The sequence below is a fragment of the Sebastes umbrosus genome, chromosome 17 (assembly GCF_015220745.1).
Source record: "Sebastes umbrosus isolate fSebUmb1 chromosome 17, fSebUmb1.pri, whole genome shotgun sequence".
NCBI classification, from domain to species: Eukaryota; Metazoa; Chordata; class Actinopteri; order Perciformes; family Sebastidae; genus Sebastes; species Sebastes umbrosus.
Genome location: NC_051285.1, coordinates 25,797,579 through 25,817,699, shown reverse-complemented (window position 1 = coordinate 25,817,699; position 20,121 = coordinate 25,797,579). Strand labels below are relative to the sequence as shown.

At 40.7% G+C, this 20,121-nt stretch overlaps 1 protein-coding gene across 1 annotated transcript in view; it reads right to left on the bottom strand.

Annotated features, from left to right (window-relative positions):
- The window catches only part of LOC119475435 (peripheral-type benzodiazepine receptor-associated protein 1), a 79,804-nt gene extending 65,972 nt beyond the window's left edge, over positions 1 to 13,832 (bottom strand). Inside the window, exons 1-2 of the mRNA XM_037748132.1 lie at positions 13,598 to 13,832; positions 11,262 to 12,275 (exon numbers count right to left, since the gene is read on the bottom strand). Of these exons, the coding sequence (XP_037604060.1) occupies positions 11,262 to 12,161 (900 nt within the window). The 5' untranslated portion in view covers positions 12,162 to 12,275; positions 13,598 to 13,832. The remainder of the gene's footprint in view (positions 1 to 11,261; positions 12,276 to 13,597) is intronic.
- Between the last annotated feature and the right edge of the window lie 6,289 nt (positions 13,833 to 20,121).

Sequence of the window (20,121 nt, the reverse complement as noted above, 5' to 3'; positions counted from 1 at the left end):
ATTTCGAAACTGATTTTTTAATGCCAGAATTGATGTATTTTTTTTTCATTTCAGAGTCTATGTAGAGGTAGAAGGAAGTTACCGCATTTATTGTTGTAGTCTGAGTAACGTGACGTCATATCCGTTCCATAGCCATCACCAAAATAAACCGCCGCGAGCCAAAACAAATACATATCGAATCAGCACCCAAGTATCGTGATAGCATCGGATCGGGAGTATGGTCCAGGCCGTTATAATTTAGGTGAAAGTTTAAGCAGGAAGTAACGGCAATGACAGGAAAATGGTAAACAATAAATTGTCACTTAAATGGTACTCATTTGGTGAAGAATGGGATGCCAAAGGACAGATAATAGAAGCTAGGTTTGAGTTGTTCATAATAAGGACTATGATATATGTACTGTCTGGCTCCTGCCATGTTAAAGACGTGAAAGATGTTCTCAGGTGTTCTGCAGTCTGCAGTGGCATAGGGGATTTCCAATACTGAAAAAAACCATGGTGTTTGAATGTGGCATATATTTCCATTTTCCATTTCCAACAGTGACTTGAAAAAGCTTCAAAGCCTTCCTCAGTTTTCTATCTTTGTCACGGCAAATCTGTGCATCAGCAGCAGTACTTTGTTGAGTTAATGCCTACTGATCAATAGGATATATTCTATTCTATTCTATATCCCACATACAGAGACGTGTGTATGATGTGGAAGTGAGTCCTGGCTTCTCAGCTGTGAGTGAGAGTGACAGTGAGCATAATGTCTGACCCTTGTTCCGTAGAGAGAGTCTGCAGCCAGACAGACATCAGACAGACAGCGATGTTTGGGCTGAGATAGTGAGAGACCAATACTCCAGAGATTCACTCCATCAATTATTCACAAGTCATAACATGGCTGGCCGATGAAACACACTCATATGTGAACACACACACACACACGTAGGATCTTGTGGCAAAAAGGAGCCTATAGAATAAGAAACAGGAATAAATCTTACACAGATGCTAATCTTATCTGGTTTGTTAAATTAATTATTGTAAAAAAATAAAAAATACGTTGACCTTACTGTAGTTAGTTAATCAATTAGTTGAACTATTTTGATAATTGAATCATTCTGGTGGCAACTTCTCCATTGTGAGGTATGCTGCAGAATATATTTGGGTTTATTTGGCTTTGGGCTGTTAGTGGGACAAAACAAGACGTCTGAAGATTTCAGCTTGAACTTAGAAAATGGGACATTTTTTCATTAATTTCTGATGTTTTATAGATACTGATGTTCCGATACCATTTTTTCCTTCCCAATACCGATTCTGATACCTGAATTTGCAGTATCGGCTGATACCAAGTACCGATCAGATACCAGTGTGACAAAAAAAATATGAATTATTCAATTGGTGGACGACATGCCCTACCTCTGAGCCACATCTCTCATCATCACTACTAATTTAATACTGTGCACAATTTAGGTTGCTACTTAGCATTGCTATTTCATTAAAGCATATTGATTTGGAAGATCCATTAAAAAAAAAAAAAAAAAAACATTTTTAAAAAGTCAATTTTTAAATCAACCCTTTAAATCAACCTTATGCGTGTCCGTCTAACACAGTGGATAAGAACAGTAAGAGGATGACTCACAATACAAAGACTCATTCAAAATGGCATGAACCCATCCTCTTTGAGATTTGTGATTCATTTCAGAGGATTACAGGCAACGCAATGGTAAAATCAGGTCTTCTATACAGACACACCGCTCCACTTTCAGTTCTCCCACAGGTACAAACTAGGTCGGCGGTGACCTGTAGGGCTGGCGTCACAGTCTAACACTCAACCATCTGCATTTAGCACAAGTCTGACTGCACTTTTCTAAAGCTGCTTGGCGAAATAGCTCTCCAGGATTTTTGCTGAGCGCTAGTTATGTCATTACACCCACAGCGGGGTAAGTGACGTGTTGACAAGGTAACAAAGCCTATATTTACAGGTTATAAACCCACAGCTGACGCCAGATTGAGCGACAAGCACACTTACGTTTGGGTACAAGGCAAGAAAATGCCCCCGCTGACTGGATTAACTGAGGTAAAGGTGAACAGAAGCACCACAAATATAAACAAAGAGTAGCTTCAGCACATCCTTCAAAGGCAAACAGTCAAACATGGTGTTCCCAAGGACTCCAGAATAAATGTTTACAGTGACAGATTGGGCAGCGGCTGGAGTAAAACTGTGTGTGGCAAAGGTACCAGATTTCTGGCCACTGCAGAGAAAGTACATACATCTTTGGTATCACCACTGTTGGGTTGTGAATGAAAACTAACAATTTTAAAGACCACTTTCAAAGGACCTGGCCTCAGCTTCACAATCACAGTAAGGGCTCACAGCTGAGTAAAGGGTCAAACCAGAAAAAGTAACTGTCTTCAGGGGAGTTATTGAGGAGAAACAGGGTTTTGTTTGTACATCACCTCTTTGTAGCTCCATTTGGAACTCAGAGCGTGTAAACCCATCAATCATTAGAGAGGCAGCCATATGGTATCCAGACAGGTGTTTAGGTGTTGGGAGACAGAAGACCACACAGTCAACACGCTCATTAGCCCTCGGAGGAACCACACTTCTTCCTTCCATAAAGTGGAATGACTGACAACTGATTTGGGTAATTTGCGCTCACAGACTATTATAGGTTTTCTATAATGGTTCTAGATGACAGATGCAACATCATCCTGTCATAAAAGACATCAACTGCAGGAAAATAAAGTTGACTGAATGAATGAGTATCAGTATGGAAGCCTACTAGGGCCATTGTAGGTAAAAAATTTTTTTAAAAAATGATGTAGCCGGGGGACGGAGGTAATAACTCAAAATTTCTGGGATTAAAGTTGTAAATTTCCGGGAAAAAAACTTGGATATTCTTTGAGATTAAAGTGGTAATTTTACAAGAAAAAAACTCACAAATTTGCAAGATTATGAAGTCATAAATTTAAAGAAAAAGAGTGGATATTATCTGAGAATAAAGTGGAAAATTTCTGAGAAAAGCCATACATTCATTAGAAAAAAACTTGTATATTCTCAGAGATTAAAGTGACAAATTTACGAGAAAAAAATTTAAAAATTAGTGAGATTATAAAGTCGTAAATTTACAAGAAAAAAACTCTGAAAAATAGTGGAGAGCTTTATGTGTAATACAATGTATGGACTAACTTTTCAGCCATACTGGATCATGGAGATCTGATGATTAACATCAACCTACACAGTAAAACCAGCCCTCTTTCAATATATACTCCATTTATAGCCCAACCAATTCATATGGGGGGTTGCTGAACATGTGCCATTTTCCAGCTACAGTTTCACCCCCCTTTCCTTCTGCTGTACAATACCTGCTCTGCCTCTTACATCAAGGTTTTACTCTCCAAGGTCTACAGGGATTCATTATATTCTCACAAAAAAAACACATCCTGCCGTACGAACACACATACACTAATCCCACACACAGTCATCAATTACGGGTGGAACTGGTGATAAGAAAACAAAAGGACGACCAAGGTACCCCCGCTGAAAATAATGGCGTAATTATGAACAATAATCTGAGAGTGACAGCCCCCTGCCAACCCCCCGCTGGTCTGAAATGGCCAAATAATCATTTCCAAAGCATCATTTGATGCTCGCTTTCAGCCTCCGTGGCCACGGATCTTCTCCCGTGTTGTGTTGACAGTTCATTAGGGTTTTTTTACGACGCTGTGGTTGTGGTGATTGGGTAATGAAGTGGTGGGGGTTGGGGAGGCAGCGGCCAATGTTGCACACAGATTACTACCTTGGTTAAATGATGAAACTCGACCAAGGATACATTAGATCCATCGAACAAAGGAAAAGAAAGGACTGAGGTTTGATGAAAGAATTGGTGATGGAAAACACTGTAGTCGGAAAATATGTCAGAAAAATGCGGAACGATTAGCTGCTAAGTATGATTCTAATAGCTACAGTAACCCCAAATTCAGATGAGAATAATCATAATCTAATACGATGAAATGACAGTGTGGAAAAACACATATTACTATAGTGTATGTGGCGGGTTACTGAGTGGCAGCTCAACATAGTTCCAGTTGATTCAGCTGCCTTATTGTGTTGCTCTTCACACTTTATGATGGAGAACTGCCTGGTTTATCCAACAAGGTACTATCTGCAACCCTATACTACATCTATACCTATACTGTACCTAATAACTGTGTTTAGACCAGCTAAACCACTCAAAATCAATTATTCCAGATGTTACAAAAATATACTGGACTTTTTCATTTGTCACTGGTACATTAAAAATATCTATTTTGTTAATTGGCTGGAGTAATGTAAGTCATTCTGAGAGTTCCTTACAATGAGGTCTCTCATGGTATTGGCTATACTAGCATCCATCTGATAGATGGAAATCTGATGGGTTTCCTATTGATTTTCAATTGGCTAGCATTAGGTGGATCTTCTGTGCTAACAGGATATGCAGAGGTGTGAAATTTCGGTCAAGGTCGCAATCGGTCAGCATAATACGTGCCAGCTCTCTGTTACTACTACAGCAGCTACAGCGCTGTACCAGATTAGGTGTCAAGAGAATGTGCAACACACACAAATTCAGTGTAACATCACTGTAATCCAACACAAATGATAATCCAACTACCTGTTCTAACATGTGACAGAGTAACATTTACTCTGTACAATACTGGAACTTTAACCTCTGCTTTATACATTTCAACCAGACAATATATTATAGTCTGCAATGTAAAAACCACAACCACAGTTTGAGTAATGGGTTGAAAACTGCCATCAAACTGTTTTGTTTTGTTTTTGACTGTTGATCCTATACAGGCTGTTCTCATACATTGTTCGTAGCTATACCTACGAAAAGTAATGCACTGAATTTATACCGTATATAGCCCATAAAATGAATTCATATGTAATCCATGTAATTGTGAACCAGGAAGAATACAGAGCGACAAACGCCGCGTAGGAAAGAGGTCCGGGTGGATGGGTGGGTCAAAAAACACCAGACTCTCGCCCATGAGACCGCTGTTCGTGTCCAGTGTGAAACCAGATGTTAACGTTGATTTATTTGTCACATAACTTCCAAACTTCAGTTACACCACTTCTGGAGTTATTTTAACCCAAACCAAAATCTTTTCCTAAAACTAACTAAGTAGTTTTGTTGCCTAAACCTAACCAAGTCGATCTTTTCCTAACCCTAACCAAGTAGTTTCCTGTGAAGACGGAAGTTTATTTTGTATGCATGTAATGATCGGAAATTGACACGAGTTCCTGGACAATCGCCACGGGTTGCTAGACATTCGTAGGAAAACGCACAAAAAATTAGGAATAACTTTTTGTAAGATATATATAACACACTACACTATGTCTGCTACTCTCTAATATTAGTGTGATGCCTCTTTCAAGTCTCCAGGCCCCAAAAGATTTTCATGTCAACCGTCAAGGATGGCACTGGAAGAATCAACAAATGTTCCACACTCACCTTGCGCGTGCCTTCCACTTCAAAACCGTTGAGGTTTGCATAAAGCGAGTGGTGCCTTTTCCCTAACAGTGATGTTGAAGTGATATTAGCCAGGGTTGGGACTGCCTTGTCCGAGAGCCCCTGTTGCTTATTATCATCCTGTTCTTCCGACCCCCTCAGCTCCTGCTGCTGTCGCCCGAGAGCTTCGGCCACCTCGCGGCTCTCCATCTCTGTGTGTGCCAGTGCAGGCTCGGGCAGCTCAGGCCGGGTACACAGGTCATACATCACTCTCTGTCAAAGTCAAACAGCGCGGATTGGATCAACGGGACTAAACGAGGTGCCCGGCCAAGACCGAGCCATCGCAGGACTTTCATTTGCTGGAGGAGAATTACACGGATCAGCTGTGGCAGGTTGACTTCAAAATGATAAAGATGTCACTGTCCTCACAGCAGTTCATAAGCAGGAGTGGAGGTTTTTCACAGCTAAGGTGAAGCGTCTGAAACCAAGCAAAGGACTGGTATTGACATGGTTGTCAGTAAGAGTTTAAGCTGATAAAAATAGCACCAGTGAAGTTCTTTGCCTCAAATCTGTTTGAGTAAGAGTCTATGTGCCATATCCAAGACGAAACCAGTTGCAGATAAATCAGGAGTTGGAAAGTACCTCCTTCCTCTCTGCGCTGTGACGTTTTCCAAAATGAGGACAATCGTCTCCAAAGGGATCTTACATATTTTCGGCCTTGGCTCGTGAAGGCAATTCAATGAATGTCATCGTCTTGGTAGCATTCTTAAGCATTCCGTGGTTAGTATTCATCCCAGCATATCATTCAGAGTCCTGCTCACTGCAATGACATAGCCTGTTTCTTCATGCCTTACCGCTGTGTTGTCTGACGGGGGATTGTCATAAGTACTTGTCCAGAAAAAGGGAAAAGACACACCAGTCCGCTACGTAACGCTGAAACAGCGCATGGAGGCCCAACCAAAATATCAAACAAGAAGAGACGTGTGATGGAGAGGAATAAAACAAGAGAACGATTTAACTAACAGGTCTCTGCTCCGGTCCCCGTCCTATCAGTACGGCAGAGATGAGGGTGGCATGTTGACTCTTCAGCTGTGAGTCTGTCCTCATTGATGCCGCCGTGTCAAAAAAGCATTTCATCCAGATGCAATAAGACTCGACAGGCTGGTTAATCCCATCTCGGTTACAGCGCCATAAAGGTGAAGAAAGAGGACGAAGGGAAAAATGTGTGTGCGTGTGTGTCTGTGTGTATAAGACGGCGAGTGTCGCTGAGAGGAGGGGGGTGGGGAGGACTGCTTCCATCGTCCTATCACAAAAAGGCAGGCTCTGAGACGGGGCCCAATCATCACCGCGACCACTGCTCGTTTCCATGGAGATGACGCTGGAATGATGTTGGCTGCCTCTTGAACAATCAATAGGCAGTACACACTGCAACACAGGGAGGCTGCAGGAGGCAGACAGGGGGACAAGTGTGTCCAGTCCAGACTGATTCTGATGTTTTATTGCAGTTGTGCCCTCGAGAAACAAATAAGATGTCTACAAGGTACTGAATGCTACTCGTGTTAGTGATTTAGCCTCGGACACAGACATTAAAAAAACATATAAAGCAGAAGGTCTAATGCCACAAAAGAAAAACGCTGTCACAACTCAATGCCAGTTCACAAATTAACTTGTCATTTACCCTCCCCTCTACTATAGGAGGTACTATCAGGCCATCCACCTAATTGTCTATTAAATGAGCAAAGCAGCTTAATAAACTGCCTTAACAAGCAGCGGCCTGAACACAGGCTGGGAGGAGGGTTTGTTATGTTATTTGTGATGCATCTGGTTAAATCCTCGCCCAGCCTTGACAAACTATACATTATTTAAAAAGCACAAAGCCTCACACTTCTATCTGGGTAAACCACATTAAGGTCCCGATATCAGTGCGGCAGTGGCTTATATTACAGCAGGCGTGTATACAGAATAGTAATTTTTTTCCTAAACCTAACTAAGCAGTTTTGTTGCCTAAACTTAACCAAGTTGTTTCCTGTGAAGATGGAAGTTTATTTTGAAAAGACTGTATGCATGTAAAAAGTGGAAATTGACACATTGCTGGACATTCGTGGGAAAACACACAAAAAATGAGGAATAACTTTTTGTAAGATATCATACGAACCGTTGTATGAGGATACGTTGCATGTAGCTAAAGCACAGTCGAAATATGACACTACATATAGCACAATCTAAGATTAGGTTAGTATATGTCACAATAAGTAAAATGTAGTTACACATTCATCTCAGGTTACACTCCAAACACCCTTTTTCTTTTCCAGCCTATTCTCAACTCCTCTCCAGCAGGTCAAAATGTACTTGAACACTTTGTGACTGCTGTGTTGCAGACACAAAGCTCGCTGAAACTTTAGAGTGTGGCTGCTTTGATAAAAGGGCTCAGCCTAGCTTCTGTCCCTTTAAAGGTCACTGTTAGAAAACCCACAGCTGGGTGCAGCAAAGTTAAATATAGACATTTTGCCTTCATTTTTTTTTCAACTGGCATTTTTCTGGCACACTGCCAGTGTTGTCAACACTAAGATTGTTTACAATGGCTCACTCTCAGAAAGAAACTGATATCCATTTTCCCTTAACTGTCTGTCACCCCCATTTAAATGTACTGATACGCACGTACAACGTGTACAGTAACACAAGGAAAAGGGGTTGATTTTCATAGACAGAAATGTTCAAAAATGAATAGCCTCGACCAGACAGATCACACCCACCACGGAAATGAGCTTCCTACTTTTCCCTAACGCTGCATTTCACGGCTTCAGTCTATTCCCTTATTAATTACAGTGTGCTCACAAGACCATGGCTGAGACTGAAACCAACCCTGCTGACGTGAACTCCACTGTTTCTATTCTGCTTCAGCTCCTTTGATAATGTACCCTGATTGGTTAAAGAGGGGCTGACAGGTAAACAACCAACAGAGAACAAAATATGTGAGATTACGGTTGCACACATGATCACTGCCACCAGCACGTGGACTTATCCCATGTTGTACACAGCAGATATACAGTAAACGTAAAAGAAATCTCACTGAACAAAGAAAAGCATCCAGTCAGCACAACCTAACGCATGTCAAACAGCATGTGCTCTGCACAGAAATGAGCTGCAGCCAGGTCCATCACGGCTCAGTGGTATTGGCATCCCATCATCACACTGACATATTTTGACAAAGTCTCCCTGTTTGCCTGTCGTGAGAGTCTTATGAGACCTGCTGCTGGATGAATACATCTCACATAAACTCTGAAAGATCATTTGAAATTCAGCAAAAAAGCTAAACAGCAGTCTTTCAATAGCTGTTAGTTACCGTATCACCACATCTATCGGACCTAACAGCAGTTTGCAATCACAAAGAAATCCTGACGCACTGAAGCCATTCATCATTTCTTTCTTTATCTGCTGTGTTGTATCATATCACACAATATAAATACTTGCTTTGCTTTGTTTTATCCCAACTTTATTTGGTTTCTTTTTGGAAATTCTTTCAGATTCAAGCAAATTATCATTTTATAAAATAGAATTTAAGAAATTACAAAGGCTGCCTCCGGAATCACATACTATGCACTAGAGGTAGACTGCTTAATCAGTTCGGCCGTTTAATCGGCGCCGATAGGACGTTTTACAAACAATCGTTATCGGCGTAACCATGGTAACCCGTACCAAATTAATGTGACCAAACGATGACTTGTGAGAATCATGAAGTCTGAAATCATTTTAAAAGAAGAATCTTATACTTGCACTTATATTGAAGCGTTATTGACGTTACAGAGCTGTCTGCCATTGTTATGAAGGTTGTCATTACTACTGCATTGCACTGTAGTGTCCAGTGATTGCATACTGTAATATTTCACCCAAAATAGTATACAATTTGTGCACAACTTTTTTCATACTAAGGTTTCAGACATACTAAAAAATCTCACATGCTCACATTTATCCATAAAAACAAACATTTCATAGCAAAGACAGGCTATATAGAAAATAAAAAGCAGGCAAAAAGGTGGCAGACAGTTTGCATGTTTGTGTTACAAACATATACTACTGTGAATCATAGTATATTTTACACACTTTTAAAAGACAATTCAAAACTGACATGAATAATAGAAACAGACATGAGTTCATTCTTGTTTTAAAGGGGATTCCCATTTGCACCCCTTTAAAATATTGACTTGGCCCTGACGGCAGTAGCTACGATAACAAGGATGATGCCTCAGCGGGACCATGCAAGAAATATGAGGCTCCGGCACCGCTGTTTGGACACAGTCGGGAGCTTTGATTAATTATTCAATTTCCTCTCTGTGAAAACTTGAATCCAAAATTTAAGAGACGGAAGCACGCTGACCCACTTCTGCCACTCCAACAAGAGGCATAAACAGATCCACCCACATGTGCTAACCCCTCCTCTCTGCTCACATCCTGCACAGTTCCTCGGAGCACTGACAACATTAACATTACCATACCACACCACCGGTCATATTCAATATTTTTAACACATCCTGCATCATAATGGCAACTAAAAAAAGGCTGCAACATTAGCTAGTGTTTAGTTCTCTGTTTTGTTGTACTAGAGTGATGTCTAATTACTACAAAAAGTAAAATAAACTCTATGGACCACTTGCTGCCTTTACTGAATAGTGGACCCTGAGGATGAGACGACACGCTAAGCTTGCTTCAAATAGGAGGGAATATTTGACAGTCACACTGCGTCTTCACATGATGAGGCTACTTGATATGCAAAAACTACTGACAAGAAGACAGAGAGTTGTTTATGATAGCCTGAATGGTTTCTGTCTCAGCTGTTTTGAATATAACGTGGACTCATAACAACTCCTGGCACAGGCTTTCACCCCATTGGCATAAAGACCTATTGATGAAAAGTGGTCATTGATTTGCAATGAATATGGTTTACATTACTATGTTCTGTGATGCAGCCTGTGCTGTGCGTGCTATGTCAATACTAATATATAGGTTTTGATTTGATGGTCATGGTGTTAGTTAGCTGTTCAGCTTCTGTGATGTTACCTTCCTGTACGATTACTGCAATGATCAGCTTATGTTTAGACAACCATAACTCTAGGTCTATATCTATATTTTATATATAAAATATGTGCATAAATTAAATGAAATTTGCCATATTCATCTTACTTAAAGATGACCTGTTATGCTTATAACAGGCCCTCTGCGGTCCAGCCCTACAAAATGCCAGCTCCGCCACAACCAGCGTTGTTTGGGGGCGCGCCAAACCAGCCGCTAGGCAGGTATTATGCAAATGTGTTACTTGGTGACATCACCACGTTACAGAAGAAAAGGCGGGATTTCAAGCAAGGTGTTTCAGGCATTTCAGGAGCAGTGTTTGTGTGGGGGAGATTAACTCCCTTTGGCGTGGACTTTGCAGACCTTTTACATGCACAAAAAACTATAGAACACACTAAAGGAAAGGGTAAAAGCACAAAAGCATAATAGGTCCTCTTTAAAATGATGATCTCATTAAGAATGCACAGGATTGTTTACAAAAAAAATACAGTCAAAACAATTTTATTGCCACAAACCCTTCTGGGGCTTCTTAGTCCGTATGAGTATGAAGCAAGGCCACCAAAGAAAAGTGTAATACACTTCTATAATCCAATACTGCTACAACATACTATACTGTATGTACACAGCTACAGTTTCTGAGTTAAAGGAAAAAAGCAATACTTTACTTACTCACTTAATTTAGCAACCATGTGTGGAAGTTGGAATAATTAAATAGCTTACCTCCATGTTTCTGTCCATGCATTTGGAGGGCGATGACTTGTCTGACCCAGAGGACTCGGCGCAGTAGGGGGGCTGGTCGTTCCAGCCTGCATGGGGAGCGTCGTGAGGGTGACAAATTTTCAGAGAGTCGCTCTGACAGGTGTCCACGACTGCAGCGGTGGTGCAGGGGTCAGCTGCACGGACGGCCCTCCCTAAAGGCTGCTCTCTCTGATGTTGTTTAGTTTTCTTCTTCAGTGAGTGGGAGGCAGTCTGGGATCTCTGTGGCAAGGCCCTGGAGGAGGTTAGAGGAGGATTTGTCTGACAGGAATTACTGCCGTTTTTCTGAGTTGGTTTTCTTGTGTTAGATATGTAGCTGGGGTGTCCTGCTCTCGGCCTCCCCTGCAACAGTCTCCCATGGGCCTCTAGCAAGTGGCAGAGGAAGATGGCTTTTTCTAGCTCCAATTCCTGCCTGTGATGCAATTTATAGACTGCCTGCTTACCATTTATCTTCTCATACAGCGTCAGCAGCAACTGCTCCAGCTTTGTATACGTTTCTCCACTGCACAAACAAAAAGCCTTTTTCTCTTTGAACTCAACTTCTGTGTGTCCACCATGTTTAATGTTCCCCTCCTTAGCCAGCAGACGCTGGTATCTGTTAGTGTCCTTTTGGCACCCTCGCCTGGCCGCCAGCTCCCTCACAGCCTTCTGCTGTTCCCTCTCTGCTTCCTCCCGCAGGTGCCTAAGCTCCACGGAGAGGTGTCCGTGCGCCCGCTGGGTTTGCTTCTTCTCTGCGTCCCAATCAGCCCGCAGCCTCTCTAGCTCTTGTCCACAGTCCGTCTGGCCCCGGCATGGATTCTTGGATGACAGTGCCAAAGGGTTATCCCCGTCTTCTCTCATTATGCCACTTTCACAGCACAACATGCAAGGAACGGCGAGACATTTCTAAAGAGGGGCCATGCATCAGAACTGAGAGGAAGTGCAGGTGGGTGATGGGAGGTTATCAGACATGCAGCATGCAATTATCACACCAGGTCACTGGGAAGATGAGACAGTGGAGGGTGAGAGAGAGTTGGAGAAATGGTCAGTTATTTTGAAATGTTTTAGATGAAGGTAGTAACATGAAATGCAATGTTTCCAACATGATGAAGGTAGGGATACACCGATCCGACATTTTCAGTCCCGATACCGATAGCGACACCTGGGTTTTGGGTATCAGCCGATACCGAGTACCAATCTGATACCAGTAATTAATCAGCTGTATGCTTCACTGTGTGGAAGTGACTGGGATCGTTCTGTTATGTGTAAGACAACATCAGGCCTGACTTAAACATTGCATACCTAACTTTGTAAAACAAAATGTAATAAATAAATACATGGATATAAATTTACTAAATTGTTATTCATTATTAAAATAACAAACTATCAACTTGGCAAAACAAAATCTTCAAAATTAACCGGAATTAGGGTGTAAACCTTTTTAATGCAGCAACAAACTGGTCAAAATTTAAACAGGAATAAAATTCCAGTACATAATGTATATAGTATATCAATTTATTGGATCGGCCCCATTGTCACATATCCCAGGCAGCTATTTGAGTCAGTATCGGCCCAATATTTGATCCGGTATCGGTGCATCCCTTAGTGAAAGCAGGTGATGATTTGTCATCTCTATCAGTGAGAAGATTCAGAAAAAAATAGGTTTAGAAGAGCATAAGTAAAGCAAGCACAATGAATACACCAATGATGCTGATAACATAGGCTATGTCAAGTACAACCAATACATACATTTGATAGTTTGTTTACTATAGATACACAAAATGCTTCATTACAGATGCTTTACCAAGCAAATTATGACTGTATTTCTACCTGACATTTTTTAATTGTTCTATCTGAACCTGGTAAAATGAACACATGTCCATATCATGCAGATGGATGGCTGAGCTAACAACCTTTAAACAGATGAGAACAATAGAGCTTATGTTTAGGGAGCAGGGACCTGACAGTCAGCTGAGGATGCAACAAGTGAACTGGTGAACTTCACATGCAAAGCGTGGTTAGCTTTCATCACTGTAGACATGTATACCCATCACTAGTTCAACCTAGCGGTGCCCATGTGGACGCTGGGATATATGGGCTCATGTTACAGAGGATGGGGACTTCGGTTAAGGGCTAATTAACTAGCATAATAAAGCAAGCTGTTGTATGTTCAAGTAGCTGGTGCTAACGCTTTTTAATGAACATGTTGTAGTACATCAGAGCTGGAACTAGTCCTGACCACTACAGCTACAGACCACCTCCTGTTAGCTGCTGTTAGCTCACCGTTCAGTTCTCTAGTCGCAACTTTGTATCAAACTCACCTCTCAGCGACTCAACCGGTAACTTTGTATCAATGTATCAATGGAATCATCTCATTTGAAACAATGTATCTTTGTAGGAATACAAGAATCTGTCTGACAACACTGAGGCTGTTTCCGTTAGTTGTTAAAGGTCCATGGAGCCATGCAACAAGGGGTTTGTTTATCTGAGAGGCACCAGTGTCACAATACACACACACAGTCCGAGTCCAGCGTCACTATGCTGGCCCGTCCAGGCACTGTGATGCCTTCAGGTGCGCCTCGTCTCAGAATTTAAAGGCGAGGCAAGGCAAGTTTATTTATATAGCACATACACAAAGGCAATTCAAAGTGCTTTACATATATAAAAAGTAAGATAAAAGAGCACAAAGTGCATAAGGTAAAAACGAATATAAAAGAATATAAAAGTATAAGTTAAAAGAAAAAATTAAAAGGATATAATAAAAACAATCAAAAGACAGTAAAGTGCAGCATTTGATCAATTAAGAAAAGCGTCTTTGGTCTTGAGTCTAGATTTAAAAGTGGCCACTGTTGGTGCATCTTTGGAAAGGGCCTCTGAAATACTGTACAGTATGACTTGTCGCGTATTTAAATTTTCAATTGAATTCAATTCAATTTGTTTTATTGATCATGACTGAAGGTGAACAATATTGCCAAAGCCAAATTAAAAAATATATAAAAATAAAAAAAGAACAAAATAAAAACAAAAACATATATATATATACATATATACAATTCATTAAGCAAATTGCAATATATAGATATTTAAAAAGAACATACATGTAAATGGAAGAAAACAATAAAGAAGTAATTCATGTTTGTTGTGTCAATAAAACAAACAAACAAATAACAATTAATAACAATATATTGCAATATCAAAGGATAAATGTAAAGGTTACAGATTTATTGAGATGCTGGTGTGCGTTTTTTTTTTACAATAATAGCAGTATTGCCGACAGTCCCTGAAGGCAACTTAATCATTGAGTGTAATCCACTTATGAGAGAAGGATGACCACTAGTGGCTGCAGGCTGCAAGTGCATAATTGTTAAGGTTTGCAAATTTGCCTAGATTATGGTGCCCTATTCAGAGGGATCATTGTATTGGATGATTTTTGATTTATCATAAAAAGAGGTCATTTTGTTAGCTTTTTTAAAATAAGATACATTCCCCCAATGCTCCTAAAGTACACAAACCACTAACTGTTTGTAATGTTTGCAGACAGAGGGCCATTAACAATCTGCATTATTTTTTCTCATGATGTATGTAAGAGTTTTGAGGGTTAATAGACATATATTATATTATCTTTATGTGCTGTGGAAAAGAATCAAATCTTGTGAAACCAGTATAATTACATCCTCTGGTATATTCTGGAAGAAAAACTTAGCAGTTGTTTACATTTGTCATCTCTTACCTATCATTTTATGTCCTCAGTGCAATGTCAGGTGTCTGCACAGTGTTTGATGAATGTATCTAACCTATCTATCTAATATCTGTAGTGTGTGTGTGTGTGTGTGTGTGTGTGTGTGTGCGTGCATGTGTTTCATAGCACTGACAAAACGTCCCTTGTGTCACAGTTTTGGATAACTGCAAACAGGAAGGAGGAATGGAGCAGACACAGAGCACAGCAGGCTGAGCTGAAAATAAGTTTGCTAAATCAAAGCGTGCAGAGACTTCTGGCAGGCATACGGGATGTAAAAAAAGAAAACTGTTAGTAGTAAGACAGGAAACAGGATTAAGGAATGGCTGAAAATGTTGACAGTAAAGATATGCAGTCAGTGAGAGAGAGGAAACAAGCCCAGGGTTTAAATACACCAAGAAAAACTAATTAGGAAAGGGGGATCAGGTGTGCAAGTGTCTAATGAGGAGGCAAGTAAGGAAGGAAGGAAGGAAAGAGCGCTCAATAGTGGGGACTAGTGGACAAGTAAGAGATGGCAGCATGGTCTGGGAAGGTTCTTTTAAATCAAAGCTTAAAACTTTCTTGTTTGCTGCTGCCTTTTATTAAACCAAATAATGATCTTATACTGCACTATAACTCTTACTCTTGTGTGTTATGCTCTATTTTAGCTTCGATCCTAGCTTTTATTTTTAGCTTGTTTTTATTTTCTAATCTTTAATGTTTTTATGTTTTTATAACTGTTTTAATTATGTCTTAATGTTCTTTTGCACTTTGTCGCAATGTTCTTGAATGTTTATGTAAAGCACTTTGAATTGCCATGTTGCTGAAATGTGCTATACAAATAAAGCTGCCTTGCCTTCCCTTCCCTTTAGTCAGGAATCCTTTACACTTTAATGCTGACATTCTGGTCACAGCAATATTTTATTACAGCGACTTATTAGTCTGGTGGAGTTGTGTGCTGTATGCATTTCATCTAATCTAATGTGTTATTGCTACTATTACTCTCATCCTAATGTTATGTCTCACTTTTTCTGCGTGTGAGGAGGATATAATCAGCAGGAATGCACTGTTTAATATGATCCCTGGGTCCTTGATAAAATGCTTCCTGAGATTTCATTATTGTTGGCAGTGATATTGAAATGTATAAATCCTCAAAGGTATGTACATACCTTTTCAATATCATGTTGCCAAAATCCATCAAAGAGGCAAAGCGTACCATGTCTGACCACTGGGTGGCGTTTGTATACAACCAGAATTGGGTATTTAGTCTATATTTCTGTTCTTCTCGTCTATATTTTTTGTAGTAGGCTGTGCTAATGAACTAATGTACTTGCATTAGTTGAGAGCATCTCTATTGGTTTGTGTTCATTGTGAGGCTTAACGAGGCAGAGATAGACAGAAAGAGAGAGATCCAGCATACCACTCTGTGTTATCAGGGTGTCCTTGGGCCGCTCCCTCTCTCATTTCCATCTCTGTCTGCTCACGTGTGGCAGACTGTTGGGAAGAGGCAGAAACAGAGAGAGAGAGAGAGGGAGAGAGAGGGAGAGCTAATGCACTGCAAAAACCCCAATGCATGCTGCTGGGATTTAATCATTTAAAGGAACAGTGTGTAACATTTCGGGGGATTCATTAGCAGAAATGGAATATAATATTCATAACTATGTTTTTTATTAGTGTATAATCACCTGAAACTAAGAATCGTTGTGTTTTCGTTAGCTAAAGGCCCAGACACACCAAACCGAAATCAAAGAACCAGATGCGATGATGGCTGACTGTTGCGTCACCTCATGTCGCCTGTGTCTCGGCCGACAAGTTGCATTTGAACACACCGCAAAGATTACAGTCGACGGCCAGTTAGCATGGACGTTCTGTGCCTGCATGAGAAGATTGAGAAGAGCCTTGTGTGTGTGCCCTACTTTACTCGTTGGCTTGCTTTCATCACGTCTGTTTCTCTTCTCGTGCACTGATTCGTTTAAGCTGAACAACCAATCAGAGTGATTTCTGTCACCGATGGGCTCCACCGCCAATTAAAAAAAACGTTCCGAATCAGCTGAAAATCCCCCGATACGGGCGGACTAAAGGCGACAGCCCCAAACCGTCCGATGGCAAACCATCGGCATGATGTGTCTGGGCCTTTAGAATGAGCCCTTCATATCTACATAGGGAGCGGGTCCATTTCAAGGAGTCCGCCAAATTGCCCCGCCATGTTTCTACAGTAGCCCAGTACAGACAAACTAAACACAGGCTCTAGAGAGAGTCTTTTGCGTTTTTACGTTACCTGAAGGCCACCGTAGTTGAAACTGCAACAAATGCAAGGCTTTCTTCCGCGTGTTATGTTACAATCAGCTGTTCGTTCGTGTTCACAACATTCAGTGTCATTTTCACTGTAGCCCAACCATGTAGTTTTTTCCTAAACCTAACTACTATAATTACTATACCTAACTATGCCAAAAATAAAGTGACACCAAGGTACGGGTGACAAAGCGGCGGTATGTGACGAGTTGGGATGAGAATGTGTTGGCTCACGTTACCGCAGTCTTTGAAAAGGAGGAGTGAGCGGAGGGGTACTCATTTGGTTGCAATCTGCAACCGCACCATTAGATGCTGCCAAATCCTACACACTGTGCCTTTAACACAGTTAACAATTTATTTTACATCTACAGTAATGATAACTATCTTTTTTCTGTGTTCTGGGGCTGCTGCTCTGAACTAATACACATTTATGTCTGCAAACTTCTTGCATCTGCCTGCCTCTGCAGTTCTGATCTGAGGCCATGCACATGATGTCAGCATATTCTGTACCTATATTTTCATATGCAATCATTTCTGGCACATATGGCTTCTGTATGATTGGGCACATGTCAGTGTGTATGCTGATACCATGTGGGAATACTAACAACTCCCATTTGCATGTCTGTAAATGTTATAATGCGGCAGCCACCAGTGCACATATAAATTTAACTTATCTACAAGTAAGGGATCATGACGGGGTTTATTTCACAACAATGACCCGCTAGCTGTACATTATCACGCTTATTACATGGCTACTTACTTAAGAGATCAATAATTTGACACAAAAACCGTCCGCCACAGTCCGACATCTGAACTGCGCTCATAGCAACGGTCTGTTATACATAGCAACGGTATGTCATACATAGCAACGGTCTGCTATAAATATATAGAAATAGCAGACCGTAAAACGCTGTGATTGACTAATCAGACTCGAGTATTCAACAAAGCTGTGTAATAATAATTAATAATTCTGATGTGAAAAGACAATATATTTGCCTATTTGAAATGTATGTCCTCTTGTATTGTTTTTGATACTCTGCCTTCTTCTTTTCTCATTCTCTGTAGTTATCTAATCAGACCCAACCTTATGCAAGAATACAGTGTCTTTTGTGGCCATTTATCTTTGTTGAACAACTACATGATGTATTTGGCACTGGTATGTTCTTACCTTAAACATAATACCCTCGATGTTATGTCATATAGCGGCCTACATTTTGTTACTAAAATCTTTAAAACAAACATGTCTGATCAAGTTTATTTATTGAGCCCATATTTTATTAGACATAAAACTTACTCCTGTTATTCATTTTTAATTAAGAAAAGAAGGAATCACATGGCAGTAAAGGACTTGAATCTAAGTCTTGACATGTGCATTGTAACTGTGAACTGTCACATTTTTCAACACCTGCGACACACAATACTACCTGTCATCATGACCCACTTAAATGATTGTCCAGGACAAAGGCAACAGGATGACATGTTGCTCTATACTGTATGTGTCAAGTTCAAATTCAAGATCCTGATGACAAGGGGACAAAAGTGTTGACATATGACCCAAGGTGATGCATGAACTTCCGTCCGGTCTGCACCACTGGAGTTATGAAAAAGAGTCCGAGAACATGCACAATAGCTGACCTCGCCAAATCATCAACACACCACTAACATGCCATGTATTCCAGAAACTTTATAATTCCCAACTGAGAGTGGCCTGTTTATTCACATTGTGTGAGTCTCTGCTCAGAAATTCAACTGGGAAATGAGGAGACAGGTCTTCCTTGAGCCTTTTCTTCCTTTTGTTAGCAGCAGCTTTGTTTCCTCTTCTCATCTTAGCCCTATTTACTGTAGCACAGATCAGCACAAACAGCTGAGCTCTTGTTGGTAATAAATGTCAAATTCAAACCGGTTAGCAAGCGCTGGTTGAATGTAGTTTTGATTTTAAAGGTATGGTAGTGTTGTTCAAATACATATTTTGTTATATTTGTTGAAATTCTCATTACATCCCAAATAACAATCTGGTATTTGTGGCTGTCGCAGGACTGTAAAAAGCCTGTCCAATCCAGCTTGTTTACGGTTGACTAGTAAGCAACTTCACTAGTTCTTTGGTATAGAAAAAGCTGCAGACACACAAAAAGCAAAACAAGCTTTGAAAGCGAGACAAGGCTACTTGTAACTCTGTAACTCTGGCTGTGTGGTGTTGTGATTTCTCAATCTTATCCTGGAGGTTCAGAAAATTAGCTTAGCGTAACAGAATCCCCGCATTCTGGCTCAACCACTGATTCGGGTGACACCCCAGGAAGGAGCCAAGAATTGGTCCTTGAAAACCTGTCAATGGCCATGGAGAGCCCGCACGTTTCTCCACGGCTCAGGAAGGATTAGTGCTCGGAAGCAATTGCTATTAATCTGCTGCACAATGCAGAGGCCTCGGGCTTTTCCTTGTAAGGAGACATGCAATTGAAACAACTACAGAATATCTTGTATGTGTGAAATATAACCACGTTGAGACACATTAAGCTTCTTTCTAGCTCGAAGCAAAGACTTATAAAGACAAACAAAGAAGATGGAGTGCAGGAATTCATGGAAATAAAGAGTTTGTGGAGTAATATTTCTTTCAGGGGACGTGCATGCTGAGGTCGAGATCATGTTGGTAACACATGAAGATAAATACGAGATTGGGAGCATTTCTATTGCCTCTGCATGGCTTTTAACATGGCAGCAGCTGATGGGCCTTTGACATAGAACGCGGTTTTTGCTACGCTCACATCACAGTGTGCTGCTCCTACATTTCAAACAGTGTGAATTTTGGGCGCAGCGCACCGTGAGCTGCCTGCTCTTCTACGC